This window comes from Sinocyclocheilus grahami, unplaced genomic scaffold (genome assembly GCF_001515645.1).
Source record: "Sinocyclocheilus grahami isolate Dianchi unplaced genomic scaffold, SAMN03320097.WGS_v1.1 scaffold755.1, whole genome shotgun sequence".
In the NCBI taxonomy this organism is placed as follows: Eukaryota; Metazoa; Chordata; class Actinopteri; order Cypriniformes; family Cyprinidae; genus Sinocyclocheilus; species Sinocyclocheilus grahami.
Window position 1 is genome coordinate 468,936 of NW_015505934.1, and position 20,807 is coordinate 489,742.

At 36.0% G+C, this 20,807-nt stretch overlaps 1 protein-coding gene across 1 annotated transcript in view; it reads right to left on the minus strand.

Moving 5' to 3' along the window:
- Positions 1-20,807, minus strand: part of LOC107561052 (protein turtle homolog B-like) — an 88,885-nt gene that overhangs the window by 10,860 nt on the left and 57,218 nt on the right. Inside the window, exons 9-18 of the mRNA XM_016245391.1 lie at positions 18,738-18,878; positions 18,513-18,629; positions 18,267-18,417; positions 16,452-16,575; positions 7,848-8,027; positions 7,745-7,782; positions 6,212-6,399; positions 6,000-6,084; positions 4,670-4,831; positions 4,265-4,310 (exon numbers count right to left, since the gene is read on the minus strand). Coding sequence (XP_016100877.1) covers positions 4,265-4,310; positions 4,670-4,831; positions 6,000-6,084; positions 6,212-6,399; positions 7,745-7,782; positions 7,848-8,027; positions 16,452-16,575; positions 18,267-18,417; positions 18,513-18,629; positions 18,738-18,878 — 1,232 coding nt within the window. The remainder of the gene's footprint in view (positions 1-4,264; positions 4,311-4,669; positions 4,832-5,999; positions 6,085-6,211; positions 6,400-7,744; positions 7,783-7,847; positions 8,028-16,451; positions 16,576-18,266; positions 18,418-18,512; positions 18,630-18,737; positions 18,879-20,807) is intronic.

A 20,807-nucleotide genomic window follows, 5' to 3' on the forward strand; every position in this document is an offset into this window, starting at 1 on the left:
TGTGTTTTTTTAACCTTAAACTGCATAAACATTTCATTACACCAAATACACACAATGTTCTTTTTAGCAACATCATATGATCCCTTTCATATTATTATAAAACTGAAGCTATGAAATATTATATATATATATATATATATATATATATACACACAATTAACAGATAGTGTGTTTACCATATACATTATAAATGCATGACAGATAGACAGATAGACAGAGATGTGGACCTGTGGAGGAAAAAAATACTAGGAAGAAAAGTAGCAGATCAACCAGAGAGACCCATCAGGAGTGAGAATAACACTAAGAAGAACAGAGTAAGCTGGGGAGGCTTAACTAAATAGAGATGTGACTGCATTACAAGAGAATCAAAACTCACATCCACACCCTCATCTCACACACCATCGGATTCATCTCAAAGCGCAGGGTCAGCCATGTAATAGGTGACTTGATAAGAGTTCAGAGAGCTGTATTAAATTTGATTCAGGGATGATTGTGTGTGAAATACGATAGAAATTTTATTAAAAAGCTAAATATGATTTAAAGTCTGCTTGCTTAGTTGCGTATAAAAGCTAGTGTTATGACAAATTTGACCCAGTTCTGTGAAGAGGATTCCACAGCTCTTAATGCGCTGCCTTATAATCAAATTAAAGGTGCTGGGTCGCCCTCTGCAGGACACGTTAAAACTAACAAATTAAAGGTACGAACCAGGTTATTTACAACCTAAAGTCTATGGACTGCAAGTTTGGTAGGCTGTCAGTTTCCACCAACAATTCTGAGTCCTTTAATTTATAAATGGAATGCGGCTAAATACACTTATAATGGAAGTCTAGTAAGCAAAAAGGTTTGTGTAGTGTATATTATAGAGGATATATATGAAACTTTTTTTTTTTTCAAAATGAATGTGCATAATGCTTTTCACAATACTGATTGTTTCAAAGCAGCTTTACAGAAAATTATAATGTTTATGTTTATAATATTCTACTAACTTCATGCCTTACAGTCACATTTAGCACATTAGAACTGGGTGATAATTTACATTGAGACAAAAAAAAATTAGGCAGTAGAGAGTCGCTATACACAGTAGTATATAATCGCTTCAAGTGAATGTGCTGTGTGTATGTGAACAAAGTCAGACATAATACAGTGGTAAGAAAGTATGTGAAACCTTTGTAATTAGTTGGTTTTCTGCATTAATTGGTCACAGAAACACAATGCGACACAAAAACACATTGGTCAAAGTCACAAGTATTGACAAACACAGTCTGCTTAGTACTGGCATAAAGTTGGCTTGACGTTGGACATTTGCAAATTTAGGGACTGTCTCTAAGGTTACATGCAATATTAATTTACACTTTTCTAACGTCAATAGCATTTGAGAATGACTTAGTCATAAAAACAACTGTAAAAGGTCCATTTAGGTGTCAACTACAATGCACACCTTATACATTTTTTATATTTATTATAATAAACTGTAAATCATTTGTTTAAAAAAAAAATATCAATTTTTTCAGTACAGAATGGGCTCAGACACAAATTTAAGGCTCAATAGCATGAGGAGAATGACTTGGTCATAAAAACAACTGTAAACTGTTCATCTAGGGGTCAACTGTAATGCACACCTTTTATATACAATAAACTGTAAATCATAAGTAAAAAAAATGCTATTGTTCACTACAGAATGGGCTCAAATGCAAAATATGCCATAATTTAAAGCTCAGTTGCATTTGAGCAGAGTACTTTTTAAAATGACTCTTTCTTGACACTGAATACAAGATTTTCAATGTGACATCAAACTTTTGCCTCCACTGTATGATTTTGCAAAGCACAAGCCTATGTAAAAAGTAGCACAATAACTCAAAGTATATTTTGTGAAAAATTAATACTTGATGCTATAACAATACTGCAGATAAAAGCAGTTACGTAACTAGCTAAAACACAATTTAAGAATAAATTCAATACTAAAGCACTGCCACAAAGAGATACCATACCCCAGCATATCATGAAAAAGTGAACTGCAATAGCTGCATGTTTTTGAATGTCACGACTATGCAGGGTATGACTGGCATCATACCAGATTTAGCCCACTTAGCTTTAGATTACTGAAAGATGCACATAGGAGTCAAGTACTATAAATGTAATATATGAGACATCACTAGTCTAAATGCATTATTAAGGAGGAGCACTGTTAAATGCGCTCTAGTCAGTTAAATCTCATCGTTTGGTTTTCTGAAGCATTAGAGTGCATCAGACGATGTATCAAGTAAAACAGCTTCTTGCTTGATTAAAGCAGTATTCAATACTGTGATAGGATAATACTTTAAATATTCGATTATGAAGAAATATGAATAAATACTACTAAATGTATAAATAAGAAAATCCTAATCACCGATGTCCACTGTTATTAGCACTGGGAAGAAAGACAAACAACAGAGTTAGTGTAAAATGTAAGTTAAGATAAGACAAGTTTGTTGCAGCGGTATCCCGGAGAAATACCGGAGCTTTTAACACAACTATGCACTTCAAATCACATGTTGCACAGATGTTGCATATCATTTACAGTGCTTGTACTGTACGAGCCTGTTTTACACTCTTTTCAGTGTCTGATTGTTGCCATGGGAACTCAAAAGCAGCAGGGTCACTCTGAATCGGTGTCTGTGTGCAGAAACCACACACACACACACACACACAGTGATCTATGAGGATGATTTTCAACCCAAACCTACAGTACTTTCTTTACCAGGGTAGTAAGTGTCATCAAAACCATGAACATTCATAGACAGGAGGTCAATACCACAGTCAATTTATCAAGCAGGAATACATGAACAGCGTTTTTTCCTATAACAGAGTATTATATAAATCTCACTGCAAAACACACATCTCAAATTGCTCATTAACAGCCATAAAACACAAAATCAGTTACAGAAAAATAGAAATAAACTTCAAATGCTATTAATGAATGCTGTAAGGCACCACTGAAAATGCAGTGAAGGTTTAGCAGTAAATAAAAATTAGACAAATTTGGTAATCATTATGTAAAGTTAGCTACAGGACCCCTGCCCCACTAAAGAAATACTTCACCATACATCCCCCTTGAATTTTTTTTTTTTTTTACAATTAGACCACTGGGTAAACATACAGTATAAGATCGTTTGTGCAAAAATTCTGCTTGGGGATATGCCCTCAATTATATGATATTGCACCTTTAGACCTCTTATGTTACTAATATACTATTGTATACTACTTTTTTTCTGACTGTTCTGCAAACAGAAAATATCTTTAAATTGAGCATTTGAAGTCTTTAAACTGCCAAAGGTGAAGCTTATATTATTAGATTTAGTTGGTTAATTTAAAAAAAAATATACCTCTTTAAATATCACGAGACCCAAAATTAGTGATTGAGATTATTAGTGAATAAGATTTGAATAAGCCAATACAGTAATAAATCTGCTGTAAAGCAGTGATTCTCAACCAGGTGGCTGGGGCCAACCAGGAGGCCTCAGCAAACGTCCAAAGGTGACTCAAGATGACTTACAATGGTTTAAAAAAAAAAAAACATTATATGAAGCGCTATAATAATTTAATTTACCCCCTCAATGTTTGTTTCCTTTGAAGAACCATGATTCACACAATCTTGGAAAACCTGGATATGAGAAAACCTAATTTTAAAGGTGTGATTTCCAGACCTGGAAAAGCCATGTAAATTAATAAGATTTTAAAACACCATGGGCATTTTGTGTATTGAATATACATTTTACAAGTTATGCCAAGCTCTAAAATATTTGACTGGGTAAATTCGTTATTTACCCTGAGGAACATTCAGGCCCTAAAACCAAAATCCTGAAATGTGATTATTTTCATTTTAATTATAATTATTTGAGTTACAGAAAATTTGAAAATAAAACTAGGGTTGGGGGGGTTGGGCTTTAAATATTGCTGTAGGCAATAGGGGACCTTGGAGTCTAAAAGGTTGAGAACCATTGATCGATGCAAATTAAAGCAAACACAAGAGATAACTATTTAAAATGGAAAAATTAAGAAACTCCTCTTTGATTAAAATAACCTAGACCGTCCAGTCCATGAACACACTACATCCATGAATCACTGGCCTATCACTGAGGAGTAATTAATGTGTCTTCTAATAGGATCTTTAAACGAGAGGGCGTGCCTGTCGGATGCCTTGATTTATGAAGCACACTCCACTCTCTGTCTGAATAAACCGAGGTACAAGGGGAGAAGGGGGAAGTTCTTAAAAGACATTACTTACGGAGTCTCCACGCTCTTTCTGCAGTGTGTTATAGACAGAGGGGGATCTGTTGAAGAGAACACCAGATTAGAGATTTCAGACACGCATATATATAAAAAAAAAAAAAAAAAAAAAAAAAAAACTAATTTCCTGATGAAAAGCATGCTGAAAGATTGACAGAATTTCCTCTGCATCATCAGTTTTGCGATTGTGGCAACTGCCTGTTATTTAAACCTCGATTATGGAAATGTCTTGAAAGTTAAACAGTGGAAAGTTTCTCAGTGTTTTCCAGAACTACTTGGATAAATAAATTTAAAAAAAACTACCAGTCTGTTTGAATTGCAAGTCCATCAGTAGGGTATGATATGAAGGGCAAGGGGTTGGATAAGAAAGAGGACATATTCTGGCCGCGAGGGCACCACTAACCTCGTCTCCGCTTGAGCTTACGCCGTCTCTGTTTGTTGACGAAGCAGCCTGCTAGCGTGCTGAAGAGGATGGCTGCTGCCAGGAAACAGATGGTGGCCACAATGCCTGCCACCACCGGCCGCGCCAGCCCCTCGTCTGCCACCTCAGGCGGCGGAAAGTAGTCTGAAAGATACAAACAAGCTCGCCTTCAGCACACACACACCAGCTCTTTCATTGTTAGTGGGGGCTGTTTCAACAATAAACCATACAGCGCATTCCAAATGAATTTATTTATAGGAGCAAAGATTTGAAAGATTGAAACAGAATGAAATAGTCGCCTATCTTGATTCATAAAGACATTCAAAATGCATTCAAAATCCCTGTGGGAAGCTTTGAGAAATGAAAGACTGAATGGCAGCCTCGTGTTTATTTTGACTTCAAGTAATGACTACATTCTGACTGCAGTGCACTATCTACTATTTAGTAAATTCAATAACTGGAAAGTGGTAACAGAACAAGGACTGTCAATAAAACAGAAACAATTATAATATAAATCACAATAAAAAAATAAAACTACCGTCATTTCAAATAAATGTTGTTCTTTAGAACTTTCTATTCATTTGAGAATCCTGAAAAAAGTATCACAGTTTCCACAATTATTAGGCACAACATCAAGGTTTTCAGCATTGATAATAATAAATGTTTCTTGAGCAGCAAATCAGCATATTAGAACGATTTCTGAAGGATTGTGTGATGCTGAAAACTGGAGTAATGACTGCTAAAAATTCAGCTTTATCACAGAACAAAATACACTTTAAAATATAAGTTATTTTAAATTGTAACAATAATTCATAATATTGCTGTTTTACTGAATTGGTGATCAAATAAATGCAGTCTTGGTGAGCGTAAGTGACTTCTAAAAAAAGGAAAAAGTTGCTTAAATATCTTAAATTAACTAAGGTCTAGTCCTGGCTTAAGCCAAGCCCCGTTTGCGTTCTTTGGATAATATTTATTCTTAGATTTGGATTCAGCAAACTGTGGTTTGAGAGATTAAAACATTAATACAGTTACTGAAGTAAAAAAACAAAACAACAATACATCCAGTATTTATAAATATGGACTTGTTTTAATTACCAAAAAATATCAATTCAAACAAAGTGTGTAATTCATATTAAATCCAGCAGATAGCAGCAGAGTCTCATCAGACCATCACTATTTCAGAATCAACTCCTTCCGTTAATGTTTGTGTGGGCTTAGACAAAAATGTCACACAGTATAACCTTATGTGGTGTAAATTTCACAGTACATTTTCAAAACCCATATGGACTATAAAAATCCTCAGAGCACTGACCTGTGCTAGAGACTCCCACTACATTACTGGGCTCACTGACAATGTCCTCCATAACCACCATCACTCTGAACTCATACCAGGCCTCCTGCAAAACAATGCGGAGACATGTACAGCATGTGGGAGCGTCGGTGCACAGCCATTTTCAGTTCTCTCCAGAGATGCTCAATCGGGGTCAAGTCTGGGCTCTGGCTGGGCCACTCAAGTACATTTACAGAGTTGTCCCGTAGCCACTCCTTTGTTATCTTGGCTGTGTGCTTGGGGTCGTTGTCCTGTTGGAAGATGAACCTTCGCCCCAGTCTGAGGTCCCAAGCGCTCTGGAGCAGGTTATCATCAAGGATGTCTCTGTACATTGCTGCATTCATCTTTCCCTCGATACGGACTAGTCTCGCAGTTCCTGCAGCTGAAAAACATGCCCACAGAAACATCCCCACAGCATGATGCTGCCACCACCAAGCTTCACTGTAGGAATGGTATTGGCCAGGTGATGAGCGGTGTCTGGTTTCCTCCAGACATGACGCTTGCCATTCAGGCCAAAGAGTTCAATCTTTGTTTCATCAGACCAGAGAATTTGGTTTCTCATGGTCTGAGAGGCCTTTTTGCAAACTCTGTCATGGCTGTCATGTGCCTTTTGCTGAGGAGTGGCTTCAGTCTGGCCACTCTACTATACAGGGCTGATTGGTGGAGTGCTGCCGAGATGGTTGTTCTTCTGGAAGGTTCTCCTCTCGCCACAGAGAAATGCTGGAGCTCTGTCAGAGTGACCATCGGGTTCTTGGTCACCTCCCTGACTAAGGCTCTTCTCCCCCGATCGCTCAGTTTGGCCGGGCAGCCCGCTCTCGGAAGAGTCCTGGTGGTTCCAAACTTCTTCCATTTACAGATGGAGGCCACTGTGCTCATTGGGACCTTCAATGCTGCAGAAACTTTTCTGTACCCTTCCCCAGATCTGTACCTCGATCTTGGCGGTCTACAGACAAGTCATTGGACTTCATGGCTTGGTTATGTGCTCTGACATGCACTGTTAACTGTGGGACCTTATATAGACAGGTGTGTGCCTTTCCAAATCATGTCCAATCAACTGTGATACTAAAATAATACTGCTGTACAGTCACTTTTGGTCAACTTGATTCATCTTTGCTGAATAAAAGTATTTAAAATAATAATAATAATATTAATATATAAATACAATAAAATTTAGCTGACCCCAAACTTCTGAACAGTAGTGTATATGTAAGTGATCAATTTGCTAGTATTACAGTACCATATCATTCATTCATTCATTTATTCATTCATTTACTTAATTATTTATTTATTTGGATTAAAAAATATATTAGAGGATTTTATTTATTTTAATTTTTTTTTAAACTTTATTAAAAGTTTTTTTTAATTATTGCTATAAGCCAATATTGGATACTTGATTATTTATGGTCATCTAATGCTCAATTCAAGTAAATCCTAAAAACACTAATAATTTTAATGTTAAATGTAAATCTTCAGCAAATCTCAAAATAAATATAAACATTATAAATATTTACATATAAAGTTATGATGCCTACATTTATTATTTTCTTGATTTCTTTTTATTTCTCTTTTTGTAGTATTTTTAATACTAATATCCATTTACCAGTTGTTGACAATAACATTAAAATGATCAGCTTATCAGTATCAGCCAAAATTTCTAAATTTGTGCATCTCTAGTATAAACAAAATATATAATATAGTGTAATATAGTTAGGATCATGTATCAAAACTGTTAGGAGTCGGAATAACAGCTGTAATCCTATCCCTACTATAAAACGCATTTCTGTCAGGCAGAGATGATCTTGTCATTGAAAGTTGTATCATGTAGGTGGCCAACCTAGTGTGTTCACAGTGACGACCTCGCTGAACGGGCCCATCCCCAGTTTGTTCTGGGCCAGGACACTGAATTGGTAGGCCGTCTCGGACACCAGGCCTTGCACCAGGAGCCAGTGCTGCCCGCTGGGCACAGGCATGGACAGCCAGTCATGCGGTCCTAACTGCTCCCTCTTCATCCTGCAGGAGGAGTCACATGCACAGATGGAAAGAGTTCAGCATGGCACAAGCATACATGCACATACTGATTGCCATGTCGCTCACAATACTGATGAGAGCACTGCCTGCAGCTAGATGCAAAAAGACAGCTTGTTTGGCTCAGTGTGAGTGCTCAGTGAAATCCAATAACACAAAACTGTCTCACGCTTTCCCAGTGGAAATTCTGAAGAATGCAACTGCGTTTTCGACTGCTGAACAAAACTATCCTCATAGATCTTCAGTGTGCCTTGTATGCCCTACAGCCCCTTTTCTCTTTATCTCTTGAGAATGACCTATGGCTTGAAATGAGTCTTATGGACAATACCTCTCCAATAGAAAACAGCCAGAATGGCTACAATGTTGTGGAGAAGTGATTTTTTTTATGTTGATAATGTATTGTTAGCCTTAGAGTGTGACATCATGTCCTGTTGCACATATCCATTGCAAGTAGTTTTGCATGCTCAAAGTTTCGTGTTACTGCACCTACAGCCAGCATGCTTCATTCCTGATAAACTGCTGCCATTGGCATGCATGGAATGACTCCCACGGGACGTCCAGGCTAAATTCACGCTGAATTTCTTCGACCTCCATCGTACCCAAGCAACACGAGGACACCATGCATGCCCCCGTTCAGTACATTATTATATATTTATATTTTATTTAAACTAAACCGTCTCTCCAAGGACTGACTAAACATACATGGTGTCTTTATTCACCATAAACTTTAAAGGATGATTCTGTGAGAACTGACATGTTTTTTCAACTATCTTACTATTCAGACTTTGTCTTAAAATATGAAAATCCATCATGAAAATATTAATTCATGTTAAAAAAGCTGTTCACCTTAACAGAATTGAAATAAACAAATGATATGTATAATATAAAGAATATAATAATAAAAAAATAAATAATATTACATTAAAATAAATTCTAGTTTTATATATTTTTTTCAATTGTTAATTTATAACATTAGAAATATAGAATTCATTTTCACACCAAAAAATACTTTTGAATGCTACAAAAATTTGAAATGTTTATAATATATATAATATAAAATTCATTTTCACATAATAAATATTTCAATATTTTATGTAATAACATATATGATTATATCATTCTAATGCAAGAAGCCAGCCAAGAAAGTTCAAAATGTAATTTCTCTCACAGATTGCTGTGCTAAACACAAGGCATCATTCAAGATGTTGAAATTTCACTGTGTTAGGAATATTAATGACTTTCAAAAAGAAAACAGTAAGGAATTGGGTGTATACGTCATTCACCTCATTCCTATTGGTGAGTCATAATATTCCACCGAGGTATAACTGATCACTTCCTTCATGCCCTTATAGCATGACACAGGCTCTTGAGATACGTGTTATTCACAGCATCTCAGCGGTCACTCAGCACCTCTCCTGCAATGCACAGGAAGTAGCAGGAACACGCCAACTATCTGCGTCAACGAGGCTGATGGAAGCTGTTGTTTAATCTCACGTGGGTCACCTTTAAAGGCCATTCACACACAACCTTTAAAGCATGAGTCACACTGCCCAATGCTTCAAATGACACCTTTAGTCAGCTCTTTTAGGCCTCCGATCACACGGACACATCAGACCAGAGGAAAATGATGATCTAAGAAGTCGGAAGCATAACGGTGAGGAAAGTCTGGCCCTTGGGTGAGGATTAACATGCTTTCATCCTCCATGGGGCTTCTATTCTTCTTTAGCTTTTGCATGTGTGGATTGTGGCATTAGTGGAAGGATCCATGTTAGTACTCAGTACAGACTCTGAACTTTCGGGTGAGAATTCTCGTCAGTTTTTTCAATCTAATGCCACATATATTTTTTTAAATAATTGCATGTTATTCATCCTTAGCATGAAGTAGACAACAAACAACAAAATAAACCACAACAAAAATATATATGCATATATTAATATATGCCATGATTCTTTCAGTTAGACTTGCAAGTTGCAATGTCTATTGCAAAAAAAAAAAAAAAGACTACTAGCGCTTGTATATACAGAACTAAAAAAAAAAGAATGATTAAAAAGCCTTAAGACTTTAATAATAAATCAGATTCAAGCAGAAAATCATAAATTGGGTGCCTTGCATGTAGCCGCAATGTAGCTGCATATTCCTGACTTAACATACATACATACAGTGGGGAAAAAAGTATTTAGTCAGCCACCAATTGTGCAAGTTCTCCCACTTAAAAAGATGAGAGAGGCCTGTAATTTTCATCATAGGTATACCTCAACTATGAGAGACAAAATGAGAAAAAAAAATCCAGAAAATCACATTGTAGGATTTTTAAAGAATTTATTTGCAAATTATGGTGGAAAATAAGTATTTGGTCAATAACAAAATTTCATCTCAATACTTTGTTATATACACTTTGTTGGCAATGACAGAGGTCAAACATTTTCTGTACTGTTCAAAAGTTTAGGGTCGGTAAGCTTTTTTTTTTTTATTCAGCAAGTATGCATTAAACAAGAGAGTAAAGACTTTTACTACAAAATATTCCTATTTCAAATAAAAGCTGCTCTTTTTAACTTTCCATTCATCAAAGAATCCTGAAAAAAATGTATCCGGTTTCCACAAAAATATTAAGCAGCACAACTGTTTTCAACATTTATAAGAATAACAAATGTTTCTTAAGTACAAACTCGGCATATTAGAATGATTTCTGTCACGTGACACTGAAGACGTAGAGTAACAGATGCTGAAAATTCAGCTTTGCCATGGCAGGAATAAATTACATTTTAAAATATATTAAAATATAAAACAGTTATTTTAAATTGTAATAATATTAAAAAAAAAATTTGTTACTGTTATACTGTATATTTAATTAAACAAATGCATTCTTGGTGAGCATATAAGAGACTTCTTAAAAAAAAAAACGTACCGACCCCCAAACTTTTGAAGCGTAGTGTATACATATATAGACTTAAGCATCAGAGAAACAAGTGTGCAGCCATCTTTAGAACTTTGTGCTTTAACTTCCGTTTTTGCAATAGCTTTATATATTTCTATAGGATCGCTGTTGAAGAGTAATTAGCTGCTGAAGTGGATTTACTTACTGTAGAGTTAATGAAAGGTATCATAAGCATTGTAACGTTTGAAGCGGATGTCAAAACAAATGTCAGTAGACCAGGACGATTTTAAAACGACCAGTTCATTCATAAATTCGTAATATCTTACCTTCGTGCTGTGGAAATGGAAGACAGAACACAACGAGAGCAGTGCTGAAAATGCATAGTATATAGGCCTATTTATACACACACTTCTCTTCCCAGGCCATATAATCCATTTTTCCTCCATATAACAGTCATGCGTGTCTCTAAACTCTCAAACTAAATTTCATGACAATTTATAGCTCAAAACGGAGTGAAATCGGTCTCCAGGGCTTGCAACGGGCTAAACCTGTTCATGCTACATTCCCATGAAACACTGCTGCCATCAGACACCTGGTGTGACATTGCAGAAATATGTTCTAAAATGAGTAAGTACCAAATATGGCTAACAAAGACAGAGTTTGAAGGAGATTTAAAGTCAAATGATTGAGATGTTCTTGCCCGTACCCACCGAAGCAAACAAACAAAGGTTATTGCGAAGCATGTGACATTCTATAGGGGCAGGAGCACAGAGAGCTATAGAATGCTGCTGATATTCCGGGTGAATATCGAAGAGGACAGCGCCACACAGGGAGCAGAATCACAGAGATGCAGAAGCGCTGGCATGGGCGGCAGAGAGATGAAGAGAGGCGGAGGAGATGACTGAACAAGGAGACGAACGTGCTGCTGATTAAGCCAGAAGCAAGAGCTTGCCATTATGGATCAAGTCATTAACAAAAGTACCTCAGTGGCACCTCTTTAAACCCTGGCTGTCACCTTACCAAAGCAAGTAATGAAAACTTTTTAAATTATGATACAGTAAATACTTACTTGCAATATAGTTGGTTTTCTGGTGGTATGGTTAAAATATCAAAACTGCAAAATATCACTGAACTGCGACAACTGTTTTCAACATTTATAAGAATAACAAATGTTTCTTAAGTACAAACTCGGCATATTAGAATGATTTCTGTCACGTGACACTGAAGACGTAGAGTAACAGATGCTGAAAATTCAGCTTTGCCATGGCAGGAATAAATTACATTTTAAAATATATTAAAATATAAAACAGTTATTTTAAATTGTAATAATATTTAAAAAAAAAAATTGTTACTGTTATACTGTATATTTAATTAAACAAATGCATTCTTGGTGAGCATATAAGAGACTTCTTAAAAAAAAAAACGTACCGACCCCCAAACTTTTGAAGCGTAGTGTATACATATATAGACTTAAGCATCAGAGAAACAAGTGTGCAGCCATCTTTAGAACTTTGTGCTTTAACTTCCGTTTTTGCAATAGCTTTATATATTTCTATAGGATCGCTGTTGAAGAGTAATTAGCTGCTGAAGTGGATTTACTTACTGTAGAGTTAATGAAAGGTATCATAAGCATTGTAACGTTTGAAGCGGATGTCAAAACAAATGTCAGTAGACCAGGACGATTTTAAAACGACCAGTTCATTCATAAATTCGTAATATCTTACCTTCGTGCTGTGGAAATGGAAGACAGAACACAACGAGAGCAGTGCTGAAAATGCATAGTATATAGGCCTATTTATACACACACTTCTCTTCCCAGGCCATATAATCCATTTTTCCTCCATATAACAGTCATGCGTGTCTCTAAACTCTCAAACTAAATTTCATGACAATTTATAGCTCAAAACGGAGTGAAATCGGTCTCCAGGGCTTGCAACGGGCTAAACCTGTTCATGCTACATTCCCATGAAACACTGCTGCCATCAGACACCTGGTGTGACATTGCAGAAATATGTTCTAAAATGAGTAAGTACCAAATATGGCTAACAAAGACAGAGTTTGAAGGAGATTTAAAGTCAAATGATTGAGATGTTCTTGCCCGTACCCACCGAAGCAAACAAACAAAGGTTATTGCGAAGCATGTGACATTCTATAGGGGCAGGAGCACAGAGAGCTATAGAATGCTGCTGATATTCCGGGTGAATATCGAAGAGGACAGCGCCACACAGGGAGCAGAATCACAGAGATGCAGAAGCGCTGGCATGGGCGGCAGAGAGATGAAGAGAGGCGGAGGAGATGACTGAACAAGGAGACGAACGTGCTGCTGATTAAGCCAGAAGCAAGAGCTTGCCATTATGGATCAAGTCATTAACAAAAGTACCTCAGTGGCACCTCTTTAAACCCTGGCTGTCACCTTACCAAAGCAAGTAATGAAAACTTTTTAAATTATGATACAGTAAATACTTACTTGCAATATAGTTGGTTTTCTGGTGGTATGGTTAAAATATCAAAACTGCAAAATATCACTGAACTGCGAGAAGGCAAAAGACAAAGTCTTTACATCAATATTTACTTCCTCTTCAGGAACTCGAGCTGCGTCGACAAACGCTAGGGGAACGCCTTCCGCGATCCACGCTCTGAATCGTATGTGAAATCAGTCCAATAGCTGAACGGGACGTCACGGCGGATGACGTCATGACCAGGAAGCTATAAAAGCACGTGCGGCGGAGCCCGCGTCAGTTTTCTGTCATTCAGCGAAGCGCTCTGTGTGTGTCAGTCATATTTATTGTTGTCTGTCTATTTTTGGTAAAAGACTTATAAGCAGCTATGTCTAAAGCCCACGCTAAGACAAAGCATGCAAAGGGGTGCAAGCCACGTTATAGGTTGTGTGTTCCTCCCTGCCCACGTTATATCACGAGTGGGGACAAGACAAAGTCTTTACATCAATATTTACTTTTCATGCATAAGAATCATCAGAATCTCTTTAAGGCCTTCATAATGTACTGTATGTACAAACTGGAGGTTCACATCTGAGAAGTTCTACTGTACTTAACATTGTTTAGAAAATGTCATTTGATTTTTTCTATATTATGATTAACATTTACAATATGTTGCTTCCTGCAATTAATCCAAATTATGACCAAGTGACAAAAATCATACGCAATAACATAATAAATTATTTTGTTTAAAATATTTGTAAGTCCCTTTGGATAAAAGAGTCTGTTAAATGTAAATGTAAATATTTAGCTAATTTAATTACTTAGGGATGCACGATATTATCGGACCAATACCGGATATGAAAAATGATGCCGATATGTCTTTCTGATAAGAGGAATACATTAACTCACATGTGCTCAGGGTGTGCTAGCGATTAGATCACGTCAACTGTGCGATTAGATCACGTCAGCAGTGTGGCTCATTCTTGAAGCAGTTTTGCCTGAATGATGATTAGATTCACTGTTTTGGATCACTGCATTTAAACTGAGAAAGCACATACACGTTCGGTGTATGATAGAGTAAATAGTAATAGCAGAGGCAGTGGCAGCAGCGGCAGCCTCCCCCGGGCCCTAAAGCCCGCTCAGTAAGGATGTTTAATTCCGTAGGGGGCACTGTTGGCCTACTTCTAATAAAACGAAAGCAAAATACACAAATAGACTGTTTATAAAGCAGTAATTGATGCCATAAAATCATGAGTATGTTTTGAATGTATAGCTTACATGAAAAATAAATCACAAAAATGACACTTAAATTAAATAATTGTATATATACTGATTTATTCATTAATGTGTAATATGTTGTATATGTTGTATTTTTTTAAACAAATTATGAGCTCTAAAAGATTTTTGCTTTAGACCATTTACAAATGTTAGATCTTAAAATAAAATGTTAAGGTTACCACTGCATCTTTCTGAAAAAAAATGCAGCATTTGAATATAGTTTATTTATAGTTATTTTCAAATATTCAGTGTACTGTCATTATAAACGAACTTCATTAATGTTTATTTAATTCTAACAAATAAATTCTTGTTAAAAACTAACCAAAATTAAAAATAATTTGCTTATCATTTCTGCACAGGAGAGACTTAGTTTTATTTCCAAATAAAAGGAAATATATCGGTATCAGCATCTGCTATGTGTTGAAAAATATTGGCATATCGGCAAAAATCCAATATCGTGCATCCCTAAAATTACAGTTTCATTCCGCTTCACTGGTCAGAAATCATGAGATTATTTTATTTTACCAATAAAAAAAAGTTTTGGAACAAAAAGTTTTGGAAACTTGGGTTGAAACAAAGATATACTGTTAACTTCATTCAAAATAAATATTACCCAGACATTTATATTGTCTTTATATGCTCTACAGGGTCACCTAAAAAAAAGTCGATCACCTAAAATTGAAAATTTTGTCATCATTTACTTACACTCATGTTGCTCTATTATATGCACAGAAACTTACATTTCTTTTGAAAAAGAACTTCTTGGCAGAAGAATGTTCCCGTGGCAACTAACTGAAATAAGTTGAAATACTAAAACTTAAAATAAATTTTAAATGTAAAATAAATTAAAGCTAAATAGAATATTTAAAAAAGTGACAAAACAAAAGTGACAAAAGCACATAACATAATTACTAGAACTTAAACTAAAATTCAAATGTAAACTATATAGTAATATATAAACAATCAAATTAAATTAAATGATGACAACTTTCATTTTTGGGTGAACAATACTATAATTTTTTCTCATAGTATGAATGGTTCTGCATACATAAAAATATAGAGCTGCCTTTATGTTTTAGGAAAGGGGTTCTTGACATTAAACTATAATAAAAAAAAACACCTTACCCTAATATAAATGTGTTTTCCATAACAAATGTTACAACCGATGGCACGCCAGACTCAGCAGCAGACTGTTCCTTTTAAATCACATAAATATGTCATTATTTTTAGTGTGCTGAAGTGTTTAAAAAGCAGTCGAACTGCACACAACACCAAAATTGTCTTGTCAACTTAATAAGGTACTTTGCATGCAGCTCGACTCAGAACGACTCTGTGGAGAGATTTTACTGCCTGATCATGCCATTCCAATTCTATCATTATGAGCCTCATTAACACGGCCAACATGCTAGCTAACTGCTTGTAGAACAAAAAAACTCAATAAAGAAAACAGTGAATCTAGACTACTCATGGAATGATTATCTTTGTTAAAGACTTCCAGTATGAAGTTATTTGGAAGTTATGAACAAGAGTTTAGTTTGAAGAACGTTACATAAAACTAGAAATGTATTATATGCCATATAAAGAGTCCTGACCATGATATTATACTCATAATTAAAACTCTTAACATTTTAGCTGCACTGACATTAATATTAACAGTGTGTCTGACTCAAGATCGGAGGGCCCTGCTGGTCATCTCACCCCTAGGGGGAAAGGTTTTGCCCCATTGCCCCCAGATGTAGCAGCCTCACAGCAGCAGCAGAGCTCAAGTCAATAGTTAGGAAAAGAAGCAGAAAGCAAAGCATGCTGGGATGACTCACACATGGCCGTACCAGACTGAGAATGTCTGCTCAAAGCCGCCGTCGTAACCGGGTTCCCACGAGACGTTGGCCGAGGTCGTCGAGACCGAAACGTGGACTTTGGCGGGAGCGTGTGGGCTTGTGCCTGTGGGAGGAGGACAACTCGTGTCACACTCAATATAAACACACACTTGTATGCAAAAGCTAAAGCCACATATTTTATTTCCATAAAACGTCTGTAAAAAGCCCTCGCTCACTTGTCTTAACACAAACACTTGCACTAACACAAACAGACACTGTGTTTCCCGACTTACCGAAGGACTTTTGTACAGAGAGCTTTTTGAGAGGAACTCAAATAGCTAACAGTTTAACCTAGCAGCTGCTGCTTAGCTGCTAACCAGCGACCCAAAAAGTTTCTTTAACGGACAGTTTCACTGCAGCCACATAAATCCAAACACATCCAATAGCACACTGGACATGCCAAAACAGTGGGCAGCAATATAAGGACTGAGCTGGCAGTCTACAGCTGCACTAGCCACTAATAGAAAGAGACCATGAGGACGTTAGCATTTGCACTACTTTCCTCTATTGAATTTATAAGCTATATCCTATAAGATTAGAGTTTAAGACTGCATGTGCATATACTTCAATGTAAGATACTGCAGTAGCTAAATAGCAATAGCAAGTAATCTTTACACAAAAATTGATACTTTTGACAAGTATGTGCTATTAATGTGAAGCAGAAGTGAGAAAAAAGTGTTTATTACATTTTAAATATGGATATTTATCTTACAAAAACTCATGGATTCGCTACAGGAGGCCTTTATTCACCCCCCGGAGCAGTGTGAGGGACGTTTTATTATGGATGCACGCACTTTATTTCACGTCTTCTGAACTGTTGACAACCAACACCCGCTTACCCCCATTTAAAGGTTTGGAGGGGCCAGGACAATTTTTAATATAACTCCAACTGGATTCGTCTGAAAGTCGTCACATACACCTAGGATGCTTTGAGGGTGAGCAAAACACAGGCTAGTTTTTATTTATTTTTTTTTAGACAATTTGAAACAGTCATTTAGACTGATTTGTGGACCTGTTAGACCAACTCACTGAAACAAAAGTCCTTGAAAGAATAATTTGTTCAACAAAGTTTTAGTGAACAGCAGTTAATGCTAAAACTAAAACTATTACAATAAATAAAATTATAATAACTAAAATAAAGCTGAAATAAAATAAATTCTTAGTATTTATAAAATACTACATGAAAAACTACATCTCAAAAAACTGAAAATTAGAAATGCTGCCTTGGCAACAAACTGAAAAAAAAGTTTAAAAAAATAATAATAATTTAAATAGAAATATAAAAAATAAACTCCAAAAGTACATAACAAAATGACTAAAACATATGCTAAAATTAATATGAACTGAAAATATAAAAATAACAGGTAATTCAAAAAATGTATAATAGTATAAAAAAATAACAAAAAATATATACTAATATACTAAAATAACACTGAAGCACAGAAATAATAATTAGCCAAAAAGTATTTTACATCAGATAAGTAGAAAAATATATATTCAATATAGAAATTTCCATGACTTTTAAAAAATTCCCTAATATGTTAGATTTTCCAGGACTGTGGGAACCCAGAGTCAAAGACCACTGTTGTCCTGCAAAATATAAACTAAAATCTTTGTGCACCTTTAACGAAAATAACATCTTTAACACTCTTTGATCTAATATGATCAAAATTCATCACTGTATGGAAAAATCACTTTATCGCAAGTCGTGTTTGTGCATCATGGGGTTGCGCTATTTGTCTCAACGCCTCATACCGATTACTAGGAGGTGCGTGCTGGCAGTGATGCTCGTGGCGACATTGGAGGCGACACACTCCCACTCCCCATGGTCCTCCTTGCTGAGAGATTTGAACTGTAAGCTGCCTCGTGGTAGGACGTTGTGCTTGCTTCTGCTGGGCTTCCCTACCTTCTCCAATAAAAGAAAACAGTTCTAGCAAACGCTTCAGTTGGGTTGACAATAATACAGGATCCTACTTAAGGATCCTTAAGGATACGGCTTACCTTTCTCCATGTAATATTGGGGAATGGGTCTCCTTCTGCCTCACAGGGGATGACCAGCTCTCGACCAGCCTCCTGCCTGTACTCCCCTCCAGGAACCACCAGAAATTTGGGTGGGTCCTGTCCATCGCCAAGCAACACATTATATTGATGCAAATACATGATATAATAAAAAAGGTAAACACGGTAAAGGTAGTTCAAATAAAACCTACAAGTTTAATTCTTTACCTTTAGCACCAGAGGAGCGGGAGGGGACTGTCCCATTGTACCGAGGCTATTGTAAGGCACGCAGGTGTAGGTGCCGAGAGAGTCCTCTGTCACCTCAGACACTCGAATGCTCCCATCTTCCATTTGGCTCCAGCCAGGGTACTGCAACAGAGAGAAATATCAGCACACATACAATCAGGGAAATCGTTTCCTGTATCTCAAACAATAGAGCATGACAACATTTGAATCACAACGTTGGTGTGTAAGATATTTGTGTGTTTTTTTAAATAACTCTTATGCCCACAAAGGCTACATTTATTTGAAAAACAGTAATATTTAAAAATACTATTATAATTGAAAATTACTTTTCTATTTTAATATATTTCAGCCACGTTTCTTCATACAGTAAATCATTCTGATGTGCTGAATTGCTGCTCAAGAAACATTTTTAATTATTAGCAATGTTGAAAACAGTTGTACTGCTTAATAAAACTGATACATTAATATTTTTTCAGGATTTTTTGATAATGAAAAGGTTAAAATGAACAGCATTTATTTAAAATAGAATTCTTAACATTATAAATGTTTGTTTACAATCACTTTTGACCAACTGGTGGGACCTTGCTGACCTAAAGTAATACTTCCTTTCAACAACAACAACAACAACAACAAATCTTTCTGACCCCAAACTTTTGAATGGTAGTGTATTTTAAATTTGTAAATTGCTTAGTGCAATTTTAATCCAGTATGCTTTTATACAATGTAACAAATTATATAAAGCGCAAATTTCACACTCAGTATAATCACAGTATGAAAAATTAGGCCTCTCTGAGAATCAGTGTACTGCTTAATAAAACTGATACATTAATATTTTTCAGGATTTTTTGATAATGAAAAGGTTAAAATGAACAGCATTTATTTAAAATAGAATTCTTAACATTATAAATGTTTTTTTACAATCACTTTTGACCAACTGGTGGGACCTTGCTGACCTAAAGTAATACTTCCTTTCAACAACAACAACAACAACAACAAATCTTTCTGATACCAAACTTTTGAATGGTAGTGTATTTTAAATTTGTAAATTGCTTAGTGCAATTTTAATCCAGTATGCTTTTATACAATGTAACAAATTATATAAAGCGCAAATTTCACACTCAGTATAATCACAGTATGAAAAATTAGGCCTCTCTGAGAATCATATGCAATCAATTTGAGGCTAATAGAGACACTGAATAAAATCACTTGCGTAAAAATGAACTAAAAAAGTGAAGGGGCCATTTTATACACCTATCACCTTGAATCATTAAAAGGAACATTGGATGCCCATTTTTCACAAGTTGGTATGATCCTTTAGGGTCTTCATGAAATGTCTGCAACATACTTTGATTAAAATTTCCCAATGGTCGTGTAAAACAACACCCTTTTTTTATTTGCAAATCACCTTTCCTCTTCCATGGAAGAGAGGGGCGGGGTAAGCAGAGCTCATCAGCATTTAAAGAGCCATGCACCAAAACAGGTCGCTGTGAACAGAGCTGTTTTTGACCAAGTAAAAAGGCCATTGAGCCATTTTACACGACCATTCAGGAATTTTAACCAAAGAATGCTGCAGACATTTCATGAAGACCCTAAAGAATCATACCAACTTGTGGAAAATGGGCATCCGATGTCCCCTTTAAAATCTTATGATTATTTTCCAAATCTAAAAAGCTTTTGAATTTATTAAAACACTCTTGTTATAATGGTTCCTATACCCCTGACAAGCCATACAACTATTGCATTCAGTGAAATGAATGGAGTGGATTTGCTCTCAGAGCACTTTAGATGTAACATGATAAGCCTGCACATTTTCATCTACATGGCCACTATCCTTAAAAGCCAACTGTACTGTCAGTACTGTACTGTACTTACAGTCATTCTCCATTTGGCTTTATAGTTGAAGAGGAGCCAGTGATCTTTGTCTGTGTGAGACTATGAAATCAATGTGAACTGTGAATGAAACTCATCTCACAAAGCTGAGAGAGAGAGAGAGAGAGAGAGAGAGAGAGAGAGAGAGAGAGAGAGAGATCGACAAGGCCCATGTGACAGCAT